The sequence below is a fragment of the Scophthalmus maximus genome, chromosome 10 (assembly GCF_022379125.1).
Source record: "Scophthalmus maximus strain ysfricsl-2021 chromosome 10, ASM2237912v1, whole genome shotgun sequence".
NCBI lineage: Eukaryota > Metazoa > Chordata > Actinopteri > Pleuronectiformes > Scophthalmidae > Scophthalmus > Scophthalmus maximus.
In genome coordinates this window covers 15,913,073-15,938,574 of record NC_061524.1, presented here as the reverse complement: position 1 = coordinate 15,938,574, position 25,502 = coordinate 15,913,073, and the positions used below count along the sequence as shown (strand labels likewise).

The window sequence follows — 25,502 nt, the reverse complement described above, 5'->3', positions numbered from 1 at the left end:
TAGCCCGTACTGTACCAACCCTTTGGTCATTATTCAGTGACTCATATTGATTTGAGCTGAGCAATACAATTTCAACAGTACGTATTTTAATTAAGCAATTATAATAAAAATAGTACAACCTAAAAACATTACGTACAATACTGTGCAATACATTTACAGCCTTTACTCTGTGTATGAATACATAATTAAATAGAGCCCATTGTCAATCAGGAAATACAGCAAAAGTAATCACATCCCCAAATTAAATGTTGGGTAAAAACATTGACAAAACTGATTATTTTCGTGCAATTATCTCTTTTTAATTCAGGATCAGTATTGTGCTTAACACTGAATATAGAGTGGGGATTGATCGCGGATGTTTTTGACCCCACTCTATGTGAAAATGATTATGTCACTCAAAATAGAATCAATGGTATAATATGACAATGAGCATCAAAAGAGGATTCTCATTCCAGCTAAAATTTTATTGATTATTTTTCACTTGTTTTAATAGAAACCTTAAAGGGGCGGTACACAATTCTAAAGCAATACACATTTTGTAAAAATAAGCAAATATTTCCTCACGGTCCGCTAGCTGTTGGTTCTGTGTGCGCGCCGGGAAATAAATCGGGGTTTGTTCGGCGCAGCCCATGCTCTGTAAATCAAAAACAAAACAAATGGCCCGGGTGGCACCAACAACACGCTTCGACACGTTAAAGAGACATGCTAGTGGGAACCGCTGCAAACCAAGGTTTTTGGCGTAGTGGTTAGCGAGGCAGTCCCACTCCCCAGGTCGCGGGTTCGCGGCCCGGCCAGAGCAGTAAAATCACAACATCAACAAAGAGACAAACAAGCCTTCTCCAAAATTGCTTACTGCCCCTTTAAGGACCATATGTGTGTTGAACCTCGAAATCCTCAGAGGACATGAAAGAGCAGCATATGTTTGTAGAATACTTCATACATAAATGTAACCCATGCATAGACTACAGTATGGCACCTCACCATCTCTCTGTATTCAGGAACCTCGCCACAGCCTGGGTATGGCAAAATTGAGAAAACAAACTCACTCAGAAAGAGAAGCAAACGCAATATAAGACGAGATAACCAAGAAGGATCATCACCTCCTGGGTTATCAGTAGCAAAAAAGTCCACAACCATGCATATGATGACTATTTGGCCATATTTGTAATTAGTATGTAAAAACAAAAGAGTTACACGTCACTTTTACTTGTCTAAAGAAAGGCCTAACAGCAACTAGGATTTACTATTGCTATAAGTCTCTGAAACATTTCACCACATTTGGTGGCGGAATACGAGTCTCCAGTAAAACCAGCAGTGAGAAAGGCAAAACTGTGTTTTGGAAGTTTGTGTGTTAGGGTCACAAACTTAAAGGGAGTGTGTGTGTGTGTGTGTGTGTGTGTGTGTGTGTGTGTGTGTGTGTAAAACAGTGATTGTAAGCACAAGACTGAGAGCACATTGACGTCTTTGAACCTGGTGTCTCTGTTACACAAAGAGACAGGTGACGGGACCTTGAGCTGCACTGCTCCGCGTCGAAGAAGGTCAGGTGTTACAGACGACTTTCCAGAGGGCTATCTGTTTCCGAGGCGCCGGCCGTGGCGGCAGAAGAGACCTTCTCGTGGATGAAACTGTAGAGACTGACATCAGGTCGTGTTGGGCGGCAATTCCTGCACACCACACTCGCGTACTGGTTCAAGAGGCCGTACAGGCGTCCTGGTAGGGTGGTGGAGAGATGAGGATGAGAGACAGAGGGGGAGGAAGTGCAGGGGTTTGGATGAGAAGTAAGAAATATGGAGGGAGATAAAAACAGAATTTGAGAGATGTAGACAAATATGAGACAAGCAGTCAAAGAAAAAGTGTGAGAGAGAAAAACTGCAAGAGGAAAAAAACAACAAAAATACGAAGTGTTCAGGCTCATTTATAAGTAAAGTGCGCGCACGAGCAAACACACGCACACACACACACACACACACACACACACACACACACACACAGAAGCCGTGAGCTTTTTCTCTGTAGCTCCACTTTAGGAAATGGATGGCTAGAGGGGAATTTCTCTTAAAGGCTTCAATAAATGTCATGTGGAAGAAAAATGAAAAGGAGGGGGAAGGGAGGAATCCGGGTCAGTTCAGGCAGTAATCCACTCTGCGGCTGAGGCTGAATGGACGGGCTGAGGAGGAGACATGACCCATAAGGTGGAACAACTTAACATGCAGATGGACTGTGTCCTGTTATTTATGCGTCCCTGTAATGACGCCTACAAGGACAACTTCCACGTGCAGCACGAGCCTAAAGGATGCCCCACAATCTCAACAGCGGCTGATGTCATCACCGTTCCCTGTATCATTATGTAATCTATTGTAAGACCTGAAAAGAGGCAGGGCTGCTGTGCGACGGCAACTTGACCGAAAATTCCAACCTCCCGACAAAAACAAATACAAAAGATATTTGGTTGTGATTGGGGTCTTACCGACGGTGACTTGTCTCTCGGTGAGGAAGGTGTGCATTTCGTGGACGTCTCTCATAAGCTGAGCATCTCCAAATGTGAAGTAAGCCACGTCTCTCCCAGCCTCCGCCGCCGCCATCAACTGAATCAGCGCTGAAAAAGGCAGAAAGAGAAAGCTACAATGAAATTCAGCCAGCAATAAAACTGTATCAGCATCATTAGTAGGCTTCGGCTTCATTGCAAAATCATAAATGTACCAACTGCTTGGTCAATAACCCAGATGAGGTGCAACATCTGGCAGAAAAGAACACGAGTGACGAGGGCAATTTGTATCAGAAGAGTAAATAACTCACCACTGGTAGCATAGCCCCATCAACTACACTCAATCTTTTAGCTCTCGCAAATTGGTTTTTAAGACTTTTAAATATTTAACGGAGTGGATATTGATTTTCAGATGAATGAACGCACAAAACAAACCCTCATTTGCAAATGGTCGGCAAATATCTCCACAACAACACAACAGTTTAGTCTTATGTAACTACCACGTCTCAAGTCAAGTCAGCCGCGGGTCTTTAATGTAAAATACAGTTATTGCCCTTCTAAAAATACCAGCTATGCTAATTCCAGGGCTAATGGGCGGAGGTCCCCGGAAGCTACTGTCATCCTCTGGGACTTTGCCGAGTCCAGCGGATCTATTCATAACAATGCTGCAGAGGAAATGAATAACACCTTCAGCAATACATGAAACTGCGCACAAACACGCCGGTGTGTTTTTACCACAGCCTGGCATGTGTGTGTGAACTAAGTTCAAGGTAATGACGTGTTAATATTAACTGGAAACACACATGGCAAAATAAATTAAATAAATCTGCAGTGTGGCGTACTCAATGGGACAGTAAAATGACCCTGCTTATGAAGATTGATGTTGTGTAGCCCCACAGAGACCTGCATCAGCCTGGATTTATGGTGTCCCCTCCCAGTAATCAATCGCCCTTTTAATGGAAAACATAAAACGTGTGTCAGGTGATCAATAGAGGGAGGGAGGGAACAGTTGAGTGACAGCCTGGGAGAGCTACTAATTGACCAGTTCGATAGAGGCAATATGATGCACCTGCAACGCAGTTTTATCTGAGGTATGAATAAAAACTGTTAATTTCTAAATACTATTTGCTACACACACTCACATTACTGTCATGTATGTTTTTAATTTGGCCGAGGATACCTTTGAGCCGTGTGTCTCCACCAAAAGCTCCACAACCCCAGTTGCCCGTGGCTACCGCAGAAAGATGCTTGCTGTTTCCGTTAGTTCGGAAAAATCCACAGTACGCCTAGGACAAATGCACGGGGAGGAGGAGGAAGTACAGGTGAGACAGGGAAAAGACACGAGAGAAACATTTTTCCCCAACATTTTTCTTGTTGCAGAATATATTAAGGGTTAGGGTTAAGACTGTGAGAGATCTTCAAAGTTGGTGGAGTTTTTAAATGTTTGAATGTGAGGCTCAGGCAGAACCATAAGCAATACAAGACTGTATACAGATGAATAAAATTTTGCCTAATTCCACTACCATAAACAGGTGCTGTGTAGTATGATCAGATACGCTGTGAGAAGTCCTGAGCTAAATTCAATGGTGGTACAGATCACAATGTGTCAAAGTTCAATACCATGAGCTTTTAGTCAAAAACAACATAATGTGTCATCTCAAGCATTATCCTATCCATCAACTACTGACATTAGCATCTTTTAAAATACATTTGTTGTTTGGAGAATGTATGTACGTAAGTTATTTTCTCAGCCAAGGACATATCTCTCTCTCTTTCTCTAATTCACCTTGTTGAGTTCTCTGGTCATCTTGTCGGGCAGAAACTGCTCTAAGAAGTGTCTGTATTTAAGAGCATCGATGGCCACGATCTCTGTACATCGTCTCTGCCAGTCGTCCCTGGAAATGAGAGGAAAACAATGAGGGGTGGGACCGATAACGACTTAGAAAGATTCTTCCACACATCTCTCAACTTTATTTGGACTGAATTAAAGATTTGGGGTTTAAATTATCAAAACAACAATCACCAAATTTTTAACTGAACGATGTGAAAAAAATTATTTAAACAAATACCTGGGAGTTTCATCCTTGTAGCTTTCCTTCCATTTGTAGCTCTCAGCATAACCAGAATATTTACTGTACTTTTCAATGCCTGTGGAGGGGAAAAAAAATTAATGAAAAGCAGACATTACTCAGTATTCGGGCAGTCAGCGCACACAGTGGGCCTAAATCTATTTCAGCGCCTTATTTCTTAAATCTAATTTAGTGCTCTCTATGCTCCCCATGTGAGTACACAGTATCAGCTTGCATTGGATTGCCGTAAATAAAGGCCATTGATTTAATAAGTAATCCGCTTTGGGGTTTGAAATGAAAAGCTTTCAGCCATAATAAAAGCAACAGAGGGAAGCTCACCTTGGCCACATTTGCAAAAGGCTTGCAAAACATGAAACATAAGAATACTATTTATTAAGTGACAAGGTAAGTCACCTCTGTTGCCAAGACTGTGGTCTTTTCACAGCTTGTACCAATATGTGCTCAGAGTTAGGGCTCAAAAGATTTCATCATTCATCATTACAGACACAGCTGAACTCAACTCTGAAAATAATGCCTATTAAAGGGTACAATGCATTATGCATCAGGCGCGAGGTGGTTATAAAGCACATCAGTGACGAGTATGAGTTTAACGTGTGATTAACATAGCCTTTGAGGTTTTCCTGTAGGTACTGGCCTAGTTAAGTGTGCCACTAGCAGAGTAGGGTAGAATTAAGTTCACGGTAACCGGAAAAGCATGCATTTCAAACAGTAATGCTGAATGTCATTCTGTAGAGTATCTTTAAAGAAACCTTTTTCTTTCAAATATACAGTCTACAAAAACTGCAATGTAAAACAAAAAGGAATTTTAAACAGGAGAGAAAAAAAGTTATGCCTTTCTATGTCAAAGTATGACTGAACCTAATACCCTGTACTGGAGGCAGGACACTAACCAATAATGTCAGTACAACTGGGCAACAGATTATGTTTCTACAAACTTACTGGAAAAACATGTTTTCTTAAACATCTAGCGCCATTTCAAGTCAAGGTTTTTCTACAACTCGAGCGACTCCTGACGTCAAACAACAGGACGCCCCTATCGCTTTCTCCATCAACAGATCTAACCTCCTCCTCCTTCACCTTGATCCTTTTTAGTCTGGCAACCGCCCCATGACAGCATACTGCATAATAGGCCTCCATCACTAGATAACATCATGGATCTCTCCCTTCCGATTTGACAAGAAAAATCATACGACGCTCATGTTCCAAAAGCACCTGGAAGACCTGTTTAAAATAAAAACTCTAAAGAGAAGGTAATATTATTGACAAGATAGAAGTGGAAAAAAAAAAGACGGGAAGAGGGACAGACAAAGAGTCTCGAAAACAGAGACTACACTTAAAGAGGAAACGCTGCATGCGTGCGAAGAATATTCTGAAGGTTTTAATGAATCTATGGCGTAACTGGCCCATTCCATTAGTGGAGGAATGACCTTAGTTGGGCTATAAATTCCTTTCTGTCCAAAATGTAATAAAGTTAAGTGGAGAGGAGGAGGAGGGAAAGGGGGAGGGAGGCAGAATTATGGGAGGCAGGGAGGGGGGTGACTAACCACTGAAGGTGACTTGCAAGAAACAGGATTTGAAAAGAAGACAACACGGCGCCGTACAAAACGAATGACACTTTCCTTACTGAGAGAAAGGTACTAAACAAGACAGATGTCGATATTTGTATTGTATTTGTTTGGTGGCGTTGCCAGTGTGGGTGAGGGGCTCTAACAGCACACTGGTGTTTTCTTCCACTGCACTGCTCTGCTCTGCTCTGCACAACCAGACTATGAGCAACAAGCAACGTAAAGTACAGATTGTACCCATCAAGACATATTTTATTTGTAAATGTGTCTTTCTTGTAAGGCACAAGTTCGAAGTAGACTCCACAGAGAGAATTCATCAAGTGCAACCGTTTGGAAACACCATTTGTATCCGAGTTTCTCTTTACACAAAGCTAAATCATGTCTTCATTTCAGTAGGATGGATAAATTGAAACAGAATAATGATGAGTCTTGTTGTCATCAAAGGCCATGGACACATAAAGCTGGGAACTTTCACCAGGAACTATATTAGGAACTGTTGCATTTCCACCAGGGAACGTTGGTTAGATGAAGTAACGGGGAAATCATTTTACGTCGCCACAGTCCCTGCTTTGGGGGAGTTACAGTGGAGTAACTCTGTGTTACAGAAGAAAGTATGCAATAGATGGGCTGAAGATGAAGTCCAGGCCTTACTACTTTTTGCTGAAGATGATATTCAGAGGGAAGATACAGTAAAAAAATCATGAGAAAGTTAATTGTTTTGCCCTTTAATATATATACAACTTTAATATATTCTAGTTTCACTACACGTTAAGTGAAACATTTCAAACTCAATCATTTCAACACTGCGAAACAGTGCAAGGAAGCTGAAAAAAAATAAATGAATGAACTAAAAGGCTCTGAACGGGTCAATGTGTCGCTGGGTCATTGTCCAGCCTTCTAGCGTGGCAAGGAAAAGCTAAATTTATGTCTCAGTGAAATACAAACACACACATTTTCTTGACTTTGCGGGTGTCCATAAAAGCATAGTCACTAGTTGGAATAAATATGATGTGGGCATAAATCAACTGAATAATTAATCAATGAAGGTCATTTCAAAACATGGCGATGGGGCAACGCAATAAAGTGACCAAACACATGAAAAAATAATGAAGGCAAATTTGAAATCAACATGTGCTACACGCCTCCGCGATCTTCATCTCTGTATGTTGTTGTTGTTTTTTTATTATGATCAACTCATTGACTGAGCAATAGCTGAGAAACAGGAAAACGGTAGGATGGTCAGAGGAGGAAGGGGAGGGGGGCATATAAGAGGGCAAAACACTTAGACAGGTTGACCGGAGCAGAGTGAGTTGGAGGTTGAAAAATAGAGCAATTCTGTTGGGAGAAATGAGGGATAACTGGGCAGTCCCGAGTGAATCGATGCAATGGATTTACCTTCGAACCAAATGGAAGGACGGGGGAATAGAATGAATGGAGCCCAATAAACACACAGGGCTCAATGAAGGGCAGAAAATAACTCAGATACAAAAAAATATATATATTTGTCCCTCATTGCACCATGAGGAACAAATAAGCACCATGCCACAAAAAAGTCTTAACTGGGTGGAAATCTATAAATAACCCCATCCTAATTTCTAGTTCATGGCCATTGTCCACAAAACATTTTTGATTGGATCGACAAACAAAGTAATGCGCTTTCCTGAGGAGCCTCAGCATCGGGATACAAATGTAACTGGACCATTTCCTCAGGTCCTGTGAACCACTCAGGTTCAATAAAAGGGAACCAACTTATAGTCAAGAGTGTAAATAATTGGACAATGCCACATTTTCTGCTCATAAGGCTCTTTGCTTCAGCAACAGTCTTGTGTTGTCTTCTATTATTCAAATGTTTTTTGGGCGTGGTTTTCATAAACGCCTGTACAGGTTTGTGCTGCACCCACACGTGTACTTTTTTATGTTTTTATCACTGTGTGTTGTATATTGTTTATATGTGAAATAAAAAACTAAAATATTTAAAATTAAAATAAAACAATGGATTCTATACTAAAGCACCAAGTCTCATCTTAAATCTTAGTAGATTTACACAAATATAAAAAAGAACTGCGTGGGAGATTGTGGTGGAAATCTGTTATCAATAAGATCCGTCTTTAATTCCAAGCATCTGCAAATGGACCCGGAGCATACAGAGATCAGCAGTCGGCACAGCGAAGAGCGAGGGTGAGCTTGTGAGGGAGGGGCTGCCATGAATGACAAGTCAAGAAATTCTCTTTCACTGGATCCTGTTCCTGGAAAGCTCTCCTCCCTGTTTCTCGGGTCTGTTATCTCAGGAACAGAGACTCCAGAGAAAGAACACAAGAAGGACGGAGTCATCGTGTCCCTTCCACTACCTGATCCTTTTTATCAATTGAACAACAGGGCGTAGAGCAAAGATCAGGCAGATTGAGAGATAGTTGTGTTTGTACATCAAATATGAAATGTCTAGTTTTTTCCCCCATTACGAGATATAGCTCTTTTAACACACCATGGCCAATTAGCAAGGGTTATAAAGTGTAATGAGACACTTGGCTACTGAATATATCTTTGTGGGCATTTGTGTTTCAACATAAGTTCATGCATGAGTGTGCATAAGAGTGCTGCTCATAAAGAGTTGATTGAGAGTAGGGAGTTGCTATATAGGTTGAGGTGGAGTTGTCTTTCAAAATGACTGTGCAGGAAGATAATAAGAAGGCTGAAACAAAGCAAACATCTATCAGAGATATCAAATGTAGTTTATAATAACATCCTTAATACACTGGTATGGACAATGTGTATGGAGTATGAGTGTTGTGGATGAGCAGAAACTAATTTGCATGGTGAAGGAACCCTCTTCATGACTGCCCAGCAAATCAAGATTGCTCGCGTGCATTGTGCAGTTCCCAAAAACATGCAAAAAGAACCAGTTAGTTTTGTGGAACAAAGTTCTATGGACTGAAATCAACCTCTATCAAAATGATGGAAGGGGAAAGTGTGCAGAAAATAAGGAACGACTCATGACCCAGAACCACCACCGCATCTATCAAACAAGGTGGTGGTTCTTTTATAGCCTGGGGGTGTGCGGAACTGGCACGCTGGCATGTATTGATGGTTTCACTGCAGACAGAACCTACAGATGAACGCAGGGGTATAAAGGAGCATTGTGTCAGCTCAGCTTCAACCAAATGCATCAAAAATCTCTGGATGATATTTTATCATTCAGCATGGCAACAATCCTGAACATACAGCCAAAAGTGACCAACGAGCATTTCAAGGTGAGGAGGAGGAATATCCTTGACCGGCCGAGTCAGTCACCTGATCTCAGTCCGACAGTGCAGCGTTCCACTCAGGTGAAGATCAGACTAAAGGCAGAGAGGCCACACAACAACTAGAGCTGAAAGTGGGCTGCAGTGAAGCTCTGATAGAGCATCACCGGGGGGAAAAAAACCCATTTCTGCTCACCAAAAGCAGAATCTCTCACCAAATAGGATTTTTTTTTCTGTATTTGCACCCTGGAGCACAATGTGTTGGAGGGCCTGTAACTCGAATAAAGTCCTTTCTACAGTTAAATAAACCTTTTGGAATTAAAGCTGAGACTTGGCACTTCAATGTCGTATCCATTATTTCATTTCAAATTGACGTGTAACCGTCCAAATACTTTGGACTACACAGACCTTTGTTGTTGCTTCAGTTACCACAAAAAACTGCTGTATATCTTGTAAAATAATTGGATGATTTCTAATTCTCAACTTACCTTGAGATGTCCATATTGTTGTGTGGTTACTAATTTTATAGAAATTATTTTACATAATAAAGCATATGGATGAAAGTGAAAGTCTGGTTATGATACAGTTACTAATGGCAACTGTACGTACCTGTGATAATGAGGCACTCATTGTACTCCAAAGCTTCCGTAAAGAGACGAGAGACGATGAGCTCAGAGTTGATGAGGAACCTGATTTCTTCCTGGACCAGTCCCTGTCCGGTTACTCCTCCACCTACAAACCTATTTGCAAAGTCCACCTCGGGAAATAAAGGAGAATAAATGGAAACATGAAACCAAAATGCTCAAGGAATCTCTCAGTTCCCATGTTAACAGCTTCAGTCTCAGGCAATGTCTAAATGATCCCATCTAAATAACACCTGTTTGTGCACGTTACAATGTGTGACCATGTATGTTCACAACAAAATGAATTCAGTGAATATTGTGCCCTTTGTCCTTTCAATTAAATGCACTTGAGAGGAACAGTGTGGTTTAGCTACTGTCACTTTTATTAGTTGAATAAATGACACTATTAGCATCTCCTCATTAACTGTCACCCACTGTGGCCATTTAACACAGATAAATGTCTGAGGATCATAACACTGCTTCCTGCTTGGAAATAATCTAAGTCTGCAAAACAACACAAGCAAAAACAAGTGATCGTTAAATACCAATAATAAATGGAGGCTATTCCCTCTAAGGGCTCACCATTCAGTCTTTATTCCACAGCAATAGAGGGAACAAAGCAACATTCTTTTTAAATGAGGAGTGGACACTTACGTTTTGAACCCTGTTGGTTAGGTGGTTGATAGAAAGATTTTGCATACAAAGATTTCCATGAAATGTGGTAGAACGATGGGACATGGGCCAAGAAAGAACCCATTACATTTTGGGGCAGATCCGGATAAAGGAGTGAATCCACTTTCTAAAAATTACTAGGGGTTTTTGGTTGTTTTTTTACATTTTGACACATTAAGTGTGTGCAATTTGGTGTGGATACAAACAAAAGTTCGGATTTAGCAGATTTACATGTGGTTTCATAAGGTGACTGTTGATCCTTGGTGGAGGTATGCGCTCGATGGACTGCGGCTCTAGTCATCCTCAGTGTGTGTCATTCTTTATTAACCCTATGGGGCGACCCTAACTAAAGCTGTATTCTGAGAGATGCTGGTTTGAAAGCCTTACACTTTGGGATCGATCCTAAGCCAGCAGTGGCATAAATGAATCATTAGAAACAAATATCATGCAACAATCATGAGCTGTAGCCTGTATATTCATACACATTATGTATAATTGAATTGGAGGCTCCATCACTTTGGTTCTTAATGAAATATCTCAACATCCTTTGGATAGGCTGCAATAACATTTTACGTTCATGGTCCCCAGAGGATGAATGCTAGTAAGTTTAGTGAACCTTTAGGTCTTTCTCTGTTGCCAACAGCAGGTCAAATGCTTTACAGACATTTGTGGAGCTTCCTTCTCTGAGTTTTCCACAAGTCCCACCATGAGGATGGCATGTGTGTTTGACTGAAATGTTTTTAGAACTATTAGAGAGATTGTAATAAAATTTGGTACTGTACACACATTCATACCCCCACCACAGAATAAACCAGTCTTCATCTAATGGCATCATCAAACATCAAATGTTTAACTTGTCTTTGGTTTATGGTCGAAAATATCTGCACTGACAAATGACAGCGGAGATGCTAGCATGACTTTGTTTTAAAGTTAAAGTGTTTTAAAGTCAAGTATCTAATAGTGTAAGTTACAAGTCAAAATGAATGATGATATCACTGGAGAAATATAGCAGCTTGTGGTTATTTCTGTGACTGTTGGTTCAATGTAGGATGTATTTTGGACGTCATGAATGTGAGGAGAGTCCCTTAAATCACAATGCTGCTCTTTAAACATCCTGTCAGGGGTGGGGGGCTCTGCTTACTGGGGCACAGCTACGTCAGAGTGTGTGTGTGTGTGTGTGTGTGTGTGAGACAGTGAATGTGTTTGTACGGCATGTGTATGTTTTCTAAACAGTCACTCAACTCCGTGCCTCTGCCACTGGTTCACCCCTAACCTCACCCCCCCTCACCCTTAAATCTCACCTCCTGACAGACTGACAGCCCACTCTGCCCTATTGAAACTCAGCACACTGACAGCGCCCAGCCTGCTGAGGTAGCCATCAATCCGCCTGCAGGACTCCTGGCCCCACTGGGTCGCCGCAGTGAGACGGCTCACCCTCTTCCGTCTTTTTCTCCATACACCTCCTCCTCCCTCAACCCCCACCCCAGGGTCCTCTCCTCCACCTCTGCTTCTCTGAGCTACTCAAGTGTATACATAAGCTGTCAACCACGGAAAGAAAAAAATACCACCGACCCTGGGACACTTAGGGGAGTGAGGAGATGGGGTGAAACAATTCAGACAGATAGAGAACCAATAACCGACACATATGTAAAAAAAAAATGAAAATACATACACGATTTTGAGCTGAGGGGAGTGGACAAGTATTCAGACAAGGATTAGACGCAGTAGTGCTTGTTTGGAAGTCTTGAGAGATGGCCCAATGAAGGTCAGGGTCATGTTTTTCAGGTTTGACCACACCAAGGCATAATACGATTGAATTTGACACTAATTCAAAAAAGATGATACTGAGTTTGTGTCGCAACTGTTACAAAAACATAGACGGCTTTCACGGTGATTGGGGGACACTGACAGGTGTAATGATTTCTATTATGCCATGTTGAATAACTAGGTCTGCCTGACAGACCTAGTTGACATTAGGAAAACTGTTAAAGAATACCCTACCTGCAGCATCCCGTAGCCATCATCCTCGATCGTCCCCTTACATGTGATGTGTAGCCGTGTCAGCCGAGTCGGACAGCTTGACAAAAACAGGATGTAAAGCTTTCAGTTATTCCAGCCAGGTAACATGCTTTTGTGGAAAGATCCCTTCTGTACAACACCTTATAAAACTGGATATATAACAAAGTGTGCACTCTACAGTATGTAGGTTGAAAGAAAAAAGGTCCTTATGGCAAGTGTCCTGACAATTTAATATTTCTATTAATTTGCATGAACATAAAGGGACCAGGAAACTGACTGCACACGTTATTTGACTGAGATCTATAAATATCCCCTGAAACTTTCCTGGTCACTACCGTGTAGAAATACTCTTTAAAGCAACAGAACCAACTTCTTTAATCTCCTCTGATTAATTCACCATATCCAAATGTTGGTATTTTCCCACATCCTTTTGGCAGATTTGTGAAGTTGGACAATTTGTGAAAATATGAACAGTGTACAATTGCACTTGCTACAAATCCGTTCCACAGCACATTGTTGACATCATTTTATCATTTTCGCAAGATCTCACAGCAGCAAAGGAGGAAGAGCTGTCGTGTTGATGTTGCGTGTTTGGTTCATAGTCCACTCCGATGGCATCAAATTAATTCAGCTTCGTTAAATTAAGTTGTGCGGACAATATTTTTATTCAATTTCTAAAATAAAAAAGATTTTCACCTCATATGAAAAACATATTTAGTGAGCCAAAGCATAGCATCCACAAACATTTGGCTTTATCATGGATTAGTGTCTTTGGGTTGTTGAAAAAAATCTTTATTCGTTTTAAATTCAGGTAATTTATTAATTCAATTAATAGTGAAGTATAATAGAGAATATTACCTTGCCCAGTTTGGAGGATTGTTCAGTGTTTTTCTTGTGAATGTAACAAGACCCTTGGGTCCTTAAAAAAAGAGGAAAATACAATCAAAAAATCATAATCATCTGAATAACCATTATAGGAAGCAAGGTCTTCAGCATCATGTGGGACATGTTTTAATGCTTACTGGTCTGTGTAACTCTCCTGAAGTAACAGAGCAGAGTTTTCAATTTCTCAATCTTTTTTGGAGAAGAACCTTCAAATAACCTGAAACAGAAAGCAAAAGGAAATTTGAGCTCACAAAAGAAAGGTACTGACTTTGTTAAACAGCACTTCTCTGACGAGGGAACATGATGAGGTGTGACTGAGAGTATAGTTGTTCTTTTAAAGAAATTAAAGAAAACCACATGTTACATTTTAGCAGATGAGAGGTATTAATGTTTCACTCAGAGCCATTATCTACAGCTCAGTGCTCAACCGTGCTATGGCATGTGATGAGGGAGGTCAAGCTTTCAAACCGACACGATGTCTCTCCCATCTATCTCCATCTTTCATACAATGGCACTGCCTGGGGCCCTGTTTCAGTTCTTCAGAGTTACAGCTAAAAAGCAGAATGGAGGCAGGGAGGGAGGGAGAAAGAGAGGAGGAGAGGGAGCATTACGTGGACAGCTTAAATCACCCGATACTGGGACTCTCCCTTTCGTTAAAAGCAACCTAAGCTGCTGACTAATCACAGTTCAGCATTCATCTTTCCCTCCTACCGCTTTTTGTCCAGACCAGTAAAAAGAAATACAAACAGAGGGGATAAATGAAATGAAAAAGGCAATGCACTAAAAGCACTTTAGTGGGGGGGAAACACGGGTGGATGACGGTGAGATTTCCACTGGAGGCACATATCACACGAGACAGAATTGCAGCTTATTAAGAAGGATTTAGTTGCAAAATATATCTGCAGGAATTTTCATTTTCAAGGAGATTGACATTAATTATTGGTTCTTAACCTTATCTACCATAGAAAGTGCATCAAGCCATTTTCCTCTAAATTAGATAGGCCATCATAGGCCCGGCCACTCAAAACGAAAAAAAAGAGTATTTATTTTCTTAGTAATGATGTTTCATTTGCTGACTAAATTGCTGGACGGGTTTCCCCATGTCATTTTCTTCCCAAACAGATGGGAACGCAAAGCTAAAGAGATAAGTCTTCCGCCTTCTTTCCTCCCCCTCAAAATCTATCCATCACTTAATGGAGGACAAACCTTGACAGTTGTGCCAAAACAGCAATGAGCAGATTGCTTGCTGCTCTGCTTGTCCAAGACAGAGCGCTACTGCAACCAATAAGCAAAGTGACGGACACTCCCTCAATTAAGGGGGGGTGGGGTTGGGTGGATGGCCAGTAATGATCCAAGGCCCATTTTAGACCGGACTGGTTGTCTTGTCTCATCTTCTCAGAAACACTTTTTTTTTTCCTCCTCTTGCTCGCTCCTGTATTTCGCTGCAGGCGGACAGGCTGATAGTTCAGGCAGGCCCGAGTGCCTACAACCAAGTGCTGGCATGGGTCTGAAACAGCCAGCCCTGCAACTGGAATCAATACTTACATTATTACAGAGACCTCCTCACTCAGCCTGCAGCTAATGGTTGATTTGGAGGAAGATGTCATGCACACAGATGACTGATCGTGAGAGTACGATAACGGTCCAGATAAAATGAGGGGAGTTAAAGGAGGGAACGTGGAGCAAATCACAGATAATCAATTTCCCCCTCCCTGAGGTTCGTAATAAAATAATGCCCAACCCCCATAGGAAGATCAGATGGTTAATTAGACTCTGATGAGCAGTAAGGGCCAATGCAGATTTGCAGGGAATATCAAAATTGTATAGTTCGAAATATTGTGCGAAGAGTACCATCATAATAAGGCATCTCCAAACCGACATCTCCAGTTTGCCAGGCAATAAGACCGGAAGTTATTACACATACAACTAAGGAGGAGACAGGGCCTTGAAGCAATACATGAAACTTGAGTTGAGGTGAAATCGGAACCATGCCCAGTGTCCAAATAGATGCCTACAGTCCATGCTAAAGGACATGAAGTGTAAAACAATTCCCACCAGATTCAATTTGATGCCTGCTGAAAGCCACTTTATCAAATATCTGAAGCAGAAATAACAAAACAAGACAAATAAGAACTGAAATGGCACTAGAGCGCATACCTCCACCATGGCCCCTCAATCCACCATCATAGATATCATCATATCATCAAGATCCATGCATTAATCCATGGGAAATTGGTGCAATGTTTTGTTTTTTTTTAAAACACCTATCCTGCAATGTTACAGAAATGGGGGGGGGGGGATCCTGGATCTGCAATTATATCCAGATCCACCACAAAATTTGATGACTTCTTTCTGGGCCCATGTCACTTTTGTGACAAGTTTTGTGGAAATGTGTTCAGTAGTTTTTGCGTAATCCTGCTGACAAGAAAACATACAGGGGGTGAAAACATAACCTCCTCATCAGAGGTAACAATGAGAACAAGATGAACCTGGTTAACAAAGACATAATACAGAAAACTGTTGTAACAAGACAACCTAAGTGCAACACTCGCTCACCCTCTGCACACGTTACACCTGCGGAGGGGAGGTTGTGTGCTTCCGATACCACAGTGTAACAAGCCATCGCTCTTACGAGCACGGGCCAGACCACCACTCCCCCCCCTTTTCAAATAAAGTGACAGCTCAAGATTACGAGGGGCCAGTGAGATATGAGACGGGTGCGCACTTTAAAACACTCCCATCAAAACTATCTGTTTCAATTAGCCATCCGGGGCTTTCTGAAAAAAACGCGGCACTCTGAGTAGGCAGAACCAAAGAACACCAATTCAACACTCCTACTGTACTCTGAGTCTCCCTCCCACATAGGAAAACCTAGCAGAAACATGGAGGTCAAAGAGATTCTCTGCCCACAGGCCCATCTTCAAGTCAATAAGGTGACAGGGACAGTTACAGCACACACCCTAATATCACAAGAAATCACATAAATATGTGATACCACGAGCTGTGAGATCCAGTCCTACCTTGTGCAAGAAAAACTCAAATAATTAAATTAAATGCCACACTGGACTGAGCACTTACTGGATCAGTAGAAGCTGATTTAAACACAGAATTCATCTATTAGGGGTTTTCAAGGCAGTAGTGCCCCCTTATGGAAATCAGTTTACTTTTCTTTGAATGGTAGAATCACTCAATAAAAATCAGACCAGACTGTAGAGATAATTGTGCTTGAACATGACAATAATACACATATTTGAATGTGTCTGATGCCTAATTACTGGAGAGACCACTGCTGAGAACATTGTGAGAAAATCTGTTGAGGTTTTAATTCCAATAAATCCTGGTCCACATCTATTGCTGCTTAAAGTAATGACTTACAAAAGAGACTCATGGGGTAAATCTCCTTTCGTGAATAAAATACTAACAACCTACAACAACTGATCACTGTGTTTTGCCTCTTGAGTTTCCTGCGAGGGATGGTGTGCCCTTTTACCTGTAGAAGTTGATCTCGGGATAATTGCCGTATTCTGACTTGCGGGAGTTGCGTCGGGGAAACGTGCAGAAGAAGGCGTTGGCAAGAAGGCAGGCTATTTGCTCCTGAGACAGAGTCAGGGAATGGTTCATCTTTGACTTCAGCAGGGGAATTGGCTATAAAAACAAAGGAAGAGAGTGGGGGGAAAAATAGACAGCAATCACAATCAAAAATTGAAAAGAAAAAAAGTGGAGTCCAAGCTTAGAAACTAAATCTGGGAAGAGAAAGGGAAATGTAGAGACACAAGGACAGATGTCAGAGAAACATACAAGGGTATGTGGGTGCGATGTTGTGGGTCTAATGGGGCTAGATAATTAGTTTAGTAATCCAGCAAGCAGCAGAGACAGGGAGACTTCCATTAGGTAAATGGGTGGTAGTAATTAAGGTCCTGGTTTTCTTGCTCTCCCCCAGGTTCGCTCAGTCAGACACACAAGGCCCATCTATCTTCACTGATTAGGGCTAAAGAGCCTCCCAAGGCTGCCTAGTTAGCAGATCAATATCAGCTCTAATAACACACACATAAACATTAGCCTTGATGCTTAATACTGCAAAACAAAGCAGGGGGTGAGAAAGCTTCATTATCCAACTACGACAAATAATATCTGAAGCAAAAATTCCCTCCTTATGTTTGCATTCTCGATGCTCTGCCTGTGGTTTCTGTCTCCGGTAAGAACGAGAGGGATTTTGCTGTCCTGTCCGAGAGTGAGAGCTGAATTAACTTTATTAAATCAGAGTGTATACCCAGGAATAAATAAGTGGATTACAAAAATACCAATCGAGGCATTCTCGCATCGCTATAATGGATGACAGGGGACAAAAAATGAAAAATGGAGATGGCATTTCTGAAAGATCTGATATGGATCAGCTCCATTTAATGTGAATTCAAAGGGAGGGCCTATGTGGTTGTCTGAGGGTGATATCAAAGCCCGTTTCCCAGAATATACTGCTCGGAGGATGGGAAGGCTAGTGTGGAAGGTCCAAAGGAGCCGTCTGGAATTTAAAATCCGTGACCAGCCCCGGCTTAGTGGAGCACTGAATGCAAAAGAGTAAGAGGAATTTTGTCAAGTGCACAAGCATAACGCATCAGCTGGATGACAGGACATGAGACGGACCTCTCTGCTCTTTCAGTCCTCTTTTCTAATGAAGCAGTTCTTGGTGTGGACCGAGAGAGGGGGAGGGCATTCATTATCGACCGGTTGTAACTCATGAGCTTATCCTGTACAACATGTACCATCGAGGGAGCGGCACATCGTTCCTCCTATGCACCTTAACGGTGGTGAACTCTTGACTCTATATACCCACTGTAATGCAACAGTTCACCTGTCACGTTCACTCACACTCAAGCGAGCAACACACACAGTGTACACGTTCACAAACTGTAAACTGCTCTTACCGTTGTGCAGAGACGAGGAGCACTGAGTGCTAGGTCAACCATGGCAGGTAAAATGACCTCAAACAGGGGTTGTACCTCAGAAGGCTCAAGACACTGGAGAGAAGTGGGGAAAAAGAGACACACAACACATGCAGAACTTTTGTTAAATGTGATATCTCTGTGGCGCTGATCGCAAAGTTAGGCTGGCATTTACTCAGAGCCAGCAGCCAGAGTGAATGATGACATCTGAAGTGACATGCTGGCTTGTGAAACCATTACTCTTAATTTAATTTTTTTCCCATCCAAAATGTTGAGTAAACTGTCAATTCCACAAAATATATAAAAGTAACAACTATGTGGAAAAAAAATTCAACGTTGTCTTGTCAATCAATAGAGTATATCACAAATATCCATCCAATAAATTCCATTGTACATTATTTTCACATTCAAGTTTCAATACTCCTATTTTCCATAAAACTTGGGTTCAGTCAGTGACACCTCATTTTGGTAAAATACTATAGCAAACATACAATTATCACTCTAATATTATCATATCAACAGTTGTCACAAAACATGCCTTTTTACAGTCCTGGAAATCAAATGAATTCCTTTTCACCTATAATTGTGCAACAATTTCTTCTAGGGTTTGATATTGTCTTTAAGAAAAGAAACAAAGGTCTTGAAACACACGAGGAGCAACCTCCTTATTGATTAAAATATGAAACGTTGTAATAACATTTAATGGTGAGTCTGAGGTCATAACACAATAATATCGAAGGAAAGTTTTCTCACATCCAACAAGAAAACACATGGCAACAGAGGTTTTATTGTTGTTGCAGGGAGAACTCCCACTCCTCATATATCAACAATCCCAAAGAAGAAACGGAATGTTGCAGAGCTACTCCCGACACAGAACTTGTTTCGGCGGAAACAACCATCTATCTAGGAGCGAGCCCGCCGCGGCCGAGACATCCATATTTCAGCCTATAGCTTACCTCAGCATCCATCTGCAATCCCTTCTAGAATAAACACCGTTATTCCATCATAGGCCCAGATTTACAATGCAATCACTTATGAGTGTATTGGCTTCGAATGTCACCGTCATCAATCACTAGCTTTATTCTATCAAGGTAAGCAGGGGGAGCTCGCGCTGATTAAATGGGCCTTCTAGAGCAAATGCAAATGACCAATCGTGGACAGAGTGGCAGGGTGGCTTGATTTTCAGCAGAGTCTATGGTGGGCGATTTTGAATGCCGAGGGAATTTATATGGCTGTAGAGCAGCTCTGACTAAATGCTGTCAGAAGTAATGAGCTGGCAGACATCATAAAGTGCTCCCATGGGACTAATAGATGGTAGTTGGTGATGCGGCAGGATGAGGGTAGAAAGATGATCCCCCATATGCTGTCCACAGCTACAGCAGCCGGCCACGACAGTGACACGCAGGTTGGGCTACAAGTCGTTTTAATTCCCTGGCCGCTGAACTGAAAGCATGCCTTGATTTAAATGATTTCATTAAGAGGTCTCCTAAGCTAATTCTCCCATTTCAAGTGTGAGAGAGATAGAAGCAAACCAGTAACAAAGCATGGAAGTGAAAGGGACAGAGTGTACTGCTGTTCCGCCGCCGGATGTTTGTTTACTGCTATTACATTGCCTGTACTTATTCCTGCCTGGACTGCTCTGCTGCTCAGCCCGCAGACATTCATCAGACAGTGACATGGTGACAGTTTCATTTGGCAGAGGAGAAACACTAAGACAATTTACAGACAAGCCCTAATTTCAATACCCCCCCATGACTATTACACGTTAAGCAGAGTGTCAATCACCGGCCCAGGGGCAGTGCACCTCTTGACAGTTACCCCAGTGCTGCACCAATGTTGCTCCAGATATAATTAGGTGTTCTTGGCTGAGGAGTGCAGCAGTTAGGATTTAAACTCACCACAAACTGCATAACCCCTCCCTCTCAAAAAAGAAAAAGGTGTGAGCTATTTAGATGGCGCACCGGCTAAAAACAATCAGTCGATTTTTACCACATTAAACTGTGTGTGAAAGACAAATGACTTTGGATGATGCATGGCAGCTGTGGAATGGCAGCTGTTAATCATTCCCGCTCAACTGTTTGCAAATGCTCCCTCATAATGCATCCATCTACTGATAGAAATGACATGTAATAGCAACAAGCGGTAAGCATTCGTTGTGTGCCTGTTCATGTACAAGACTACATGTATCTATTCCCTTTTCTCTCTTTTCAAAATGCATCAGCAGCAAAGACATGGGTGGAAACACTGCACTCAGGAAAGTGAATGGACAGTTGGAGCTGCTGACGCAATCGACTCCTGGATAAGCAACTTTCTTATTGGCCTCGCTTTGTATCTCTGGAGATTTAATTGGTCTTTTTAATTAAAGTAGACTACGCTTTAAAAAGTGTCAGATGGCTATTGATCTCCCAAGCTCTCCGCATTTCTTATTCTGCATTACTCTGAAAAATGATTTCAAAGAGGAGGGACTGGTCTGAATTTAGCCGAGTATCTAATTGTTAATGAGAAGGGACAGGTTCTAATATCAATGACCGGACTGTAATAAGTACCAGAGGTCCATTAGCAAAATCATATTGTTTGTCATGGCTCGAACAAAGACATCAACTTACTTGGAAGGAATTTAAAAATAAACCACAAGTTTTGCTAAATATACATAACCAAGTTACACTTTAAGCTGAATTTGACTTGCTATCTTTTTGAAGACATTTTCATTTCGAAAGACATACACTGGCAGTACAACTAACACTGTATCTTAATTTATAACGGTTTATAAAAACAGTTTTAATAAGTAATCCCATGCCAATGAAAGATTGTTAGTACTATCACACCTGAAAGAAAGAAAAAAAGAAAGAAAGAAAAAGACAGAAAGAAAGAAAGACATGAATTCCCCTGGTTCACCTGCAGCAGCTGCTGCCGTCATGCTCTGTGCTCATCTGTCCTAACTGTATGATGCATATCTGATCCTGTGAGACTTCCAGGTAATGGGAGGGGACACACTGATGGGCTTACAGACAAACAGAGGAGAGCAGACTCCTCTCACAAAAAAACAAGAGCTCCATCCTTCATTGAGGTGCATTGTAAAAGACATAGTTAATTATGCGGAGTGAAACAAACAATACCAGTATCTAACAAGGGACTTTAAGAAATGTGATGGACACAAATGGCTGCATTTCACTGATCAGAAATGACAAATATGATGGCTGTTATATACCAAATTAGGAAATCTGACGAGACAGCTCACCTCTGTGCAAAGAAGGTTCAGGGCAGTGAAGTCCCATTTCTTTGCGTATGTCTTGTTGTATCTCAATATTGCATCCTGAAGAGGAAAATGAGGAGTTATTGATTTCATATATTTCAAAAGAAAGAAATTGAATATCAAAAACATGCGTGGCTGCAGATTAACAGCATTTTTTTAACACACAAAGATACATAGGATTAAAAGTCTTCTTTCACTGAATGCTATAACGGATGCAAACTCTGCCACCATGTGGCTGTTTGTGGTATTCGGAGTCATGTACATTTGAAAATGCTGCAATTAGAAAAAATGTAATGTTCAGTGGATAACTCTGAAAAGTCTCACAATTTAATGGGGACAGAAAAAAACACAAACAACATAAAGAGTGGGTAGAAGACAATAAAGTGTTTTTCTAGGTTTTGGAATTTCACTCGGGACTACAAAAAGTCTGCATGTCAGTCACTTTCACATGTAAAACGCCTCTTTCAGATTTATATTAGGGTGGGCATAAAATATGTTTGCCAAATATGGCCCAGTCCAAGTTGTCTTACCCTCACATCCAGAGAACTTTTGAAGCCTCCCTGCAAGGCAGTGTGGATCAGGTCCCAGCGACTTTGGACACCACCTCTGTCCTATATGACACAACAATTGCAGTAACCAACCTTGTTGTAGCACATTAACAAAGTTTGATGAAAGGCCCGTGATGCAGCTCAAGAGTGGGACCACTGCTAGTTTACCTCGGTCTCCTTAGGAAACAGGTTCTTCTCAGAGCAGGGCATCTTCACGGACACGTCATCCCACGCATCTTTGAACTTGGTAGGGTATGGGACAGGGAGCTCTCCCTCTCGGAGAAGATCCGTCTGTAATGGGGACAAGAAAGCTAGAAACTAAATGTCTTTACAGATTACTGTACATGTGAATGGTTGACACTCCTGTCCCCTCTTGGCTTAGATCATGTGTGCTACAATAATAAAACCTCTGAAAATGAGGACAAGGCATGGTATTGTATGGTAGATATTGTTATATACTATGGTAGAATGTGAAAGTAAGGAGTCATTCACTTTACTCTGTACATTACTTTCTAAACAAAGCTATTGAAAATGTTGCTATAAGGGACTAATGCCTTAATTTAAAGCTGAATAGTAAGCAGGAAATAAACATGCAACCTTTAGTCTTGTTGTACAAAGTGATGTTTTCTTTGCCAGTTGACTAAGATCTGAAAGTTGTCCTGTTATCCGAACAGTATTTAAAAACCTATTATCATTGTTGTAATTAAGGGGCCGGTGGGCAGAGACTAGCGTGGGTGGCATTGGCTATTGATGGTTACATCAAGTAGTAGCTTCACAATAGCACTGACACTGCTCCTGTGGGACTTGCAACAGAGGACACAGTCTGATTGGAGCTCTCCTGACAAGCGACCCTGCGGGGATCATGGAGGATGACTTCACCCTGCCCTCTTCCTCACTCCCGCTGTCAGAATCTAAACAGCCTCTTTTTTCAAACCCTCCGCCAATTTTTCCTATTATATTTTCCATTATTAAAACACCATGTAGTCCCCGCACACAAAATGCCGTGTCGCACGGCAGTATATCTTCACAACATGGCAGAACACCCCCTTCCCACACAAACAGATAAAACAACAAAAAGTGGCCATTTACTCACCCTGACCATGATAGTGTGGTTAGGCACTACTTTCAGGCGAGACAAAGGGGGGGCACACTGGGGCATTCTGTTCAGCTCATCTATGGGGGTCCCCAGCCATCCTTCGTCCGTGCTTTGCGAAGCAAATGAAATACTGAACAGAGACAAAAAACACGATATCACTGAAGGACACTGTAAGCATAGTGGAGGAAGGCGGAAAACAAGAGAGGTGAAAAAGTGCACAAGTACCTTGCTCCTAGCTGGCTACAGTCCTGGCTCATATCAGATGAGCCACTGCACTCTGCTACCTCAGTACCCTCGGCAACCACATGGGTTCCATCTTTGGCCAAACTCCCAGAGTCAGAGTCATTGATTAAAGCCTCTGATTCCGCTACCTGAGCCATTGCAAAACCAGAGTCCTCTGCACAAGCACCGCCATCATCGGCCATGTCCGCAGAGTTGTTGATGGATTTACAGACCGAACTGGACGGGTCAGGACCCAGCTTCTCACCATCACTGGTGGTACTCACTCCCTTACTAGGACTGCAACTAAGACAGAGGTTGAGTTGGGGATTTGGAGAGGGTGCATCAACACAGGACGTTTTGACAGGATGGGGACCAGGTGAACCGGGCCTCTTACATTTCTGTCCTTTAGAACAGAGTGTATCAGCCGTGTGAGTCCCGCTGCCACCGAGGCCAGATCCATCCTGCCCTCCTGCAGGCCCACCTTCTCCACCTGCTACGTTCGATTGTGGAACATCGTTCGTTCCAGCCTCTGGCGGGACTTCAGCAGTCACACTGCAGCGGAACAAACAGAGAGAGAGCAGAGTGAGAGAAGGCTTTGTGAGCGGGCAACACGGTCAACCTTTACTTTGTATCCCCTCTGGTTAACAGTAGCAAACCTGAAAACCTATGACTGGCTCACCTTCCTTGGGAATACATCGTTTCATCCATCTTCAACACGTCAAGCAAGATGAATCGACAAAAGCTGTTTGAGAAAGAAAAACATTCTGTCTTGAGAACTGACATGTTTGGTCGTTCTAATACAGGTACACCCAGTTATGGTTTAGAAAACATAGCACATAGAGCAAACATAAAATTGTGTATATGCCTGGTCTATGCCGCGTGCACACTGAACTTCCTCGTTCCCTTTCTACCGAGCCCTCGCCTTCCTCACCCGGTCATGACGCATTTATCAACCCGGGTCGGGCTGCGCACACAGACAGCAAGTAAAACTTGACGATGTGTTTTCGGACTTTGTCCATTTGTTCGGCTGAGAAACTCGAGGTGGGCGAGGCGCAGTAAAAGAGTTTTCGCACACAACGGACTCAGTTTTTTATGTCCGCCTCTTCTGTAATGGTATCAGCAAGCACATCGTGAAGAAAAGCCGATGCTGGCAGCTCTGACATAGCCACAATGAGCTAGCTAACAGACCAGCCTCATAGTTTCCTTATGACTTCACCGACATGGTACAAATAATAATTACATTGCACAACCGTTGCACCGAGGTACCTGTTTAGCTTACACGTTGTAGCGAACACGTCCGGTCAAATAAAGAACAACAACAAAATCACAAGTCATCATGAGCTAACTTAGCTTTGTTTGGCTAAAAATAGACACGTTAGCTGTTAGCTTCGATTATTGTTGATAGTACCTCAACCTGATCAAGCTAGCAGTGCTATCTCTGTTCAAACGAAGAGACACAACTTACAAGCACGCCCCTCTTTTCGTAAAACATCCGAGTTAGATGCGTTACATAATTATGTTTATTTTCATAAACGACCGTTCCTGTCTGGACCAAATTTCACTCCAAATATGTGTCGTCCAGTTACTGTTATACTTTCACTTCGTTGTTGAAGCTGCCTCTCCTTTACGGCAGGAAATACGCGACCAATCAAAACGTTTCTTTGGGAGAAGAGGCGGGATCTAGAGCTGGTATCCTAGCAACTGGGATAAAAAACAGTTTACTGTCGTGCAAAAAAAGGCTTGCATAGACGAATAGACTGGTAAATAGTGGATAGTGAAAAGCCATAAGTAGCAACTTAAAAACGGTACATAATTCAAGAATATGAAATGTATATCAGATTATGTGTTATGCTATGTGATTTATT

General features: G+C 41.9%; 1 protein-coding gene across 1 annotated transcript; it reads right to left on the bottom strand.

Annotated features, from left to right (window-relative positions):
* Positions 1-66: 66 nt before the first annotated feature.
* Positions 67-25,270, bottom strand: parga (poly (ADP-ribose) glycohydrolase a). Its single transcript, XM_035605314.2, has 18 exons — positions 25,103-25,270; positions 24,317-24,379; positions 23,641-24,189; positions 23,413-23,545; positions 22,488-22,610; positions 22,302-22,382; positions 21,757-21,831; positions 18,501-18,593; positions 17,069-17,223; positions 13,716-13,795; positions 13,552-13,612; positions 12,676-12,751; positions 9,989-10,136; positions 4,555-4,633; positions 4,272-4,380; positions 3,666-3,771; positions 2,468-2,596; positions 67-1,710 (listed from the first exon to the last, which is right to left on the bottom strand). The coding sequence occupies exons 2-18, from the start codon at positions 24,343-24,345 to the stop codon at positions 1,547-1,549; spliced, it is 2,190 nt and encodes a 729-aa protein (XP_035461207.1). The 5' UTR covers positions 24,346-24,379; positions 25,103-25,270; the 3' UTR covers positions 67-1,546.
* Positions 25,271-25,502: the final 232 nt, after the last annotated feature.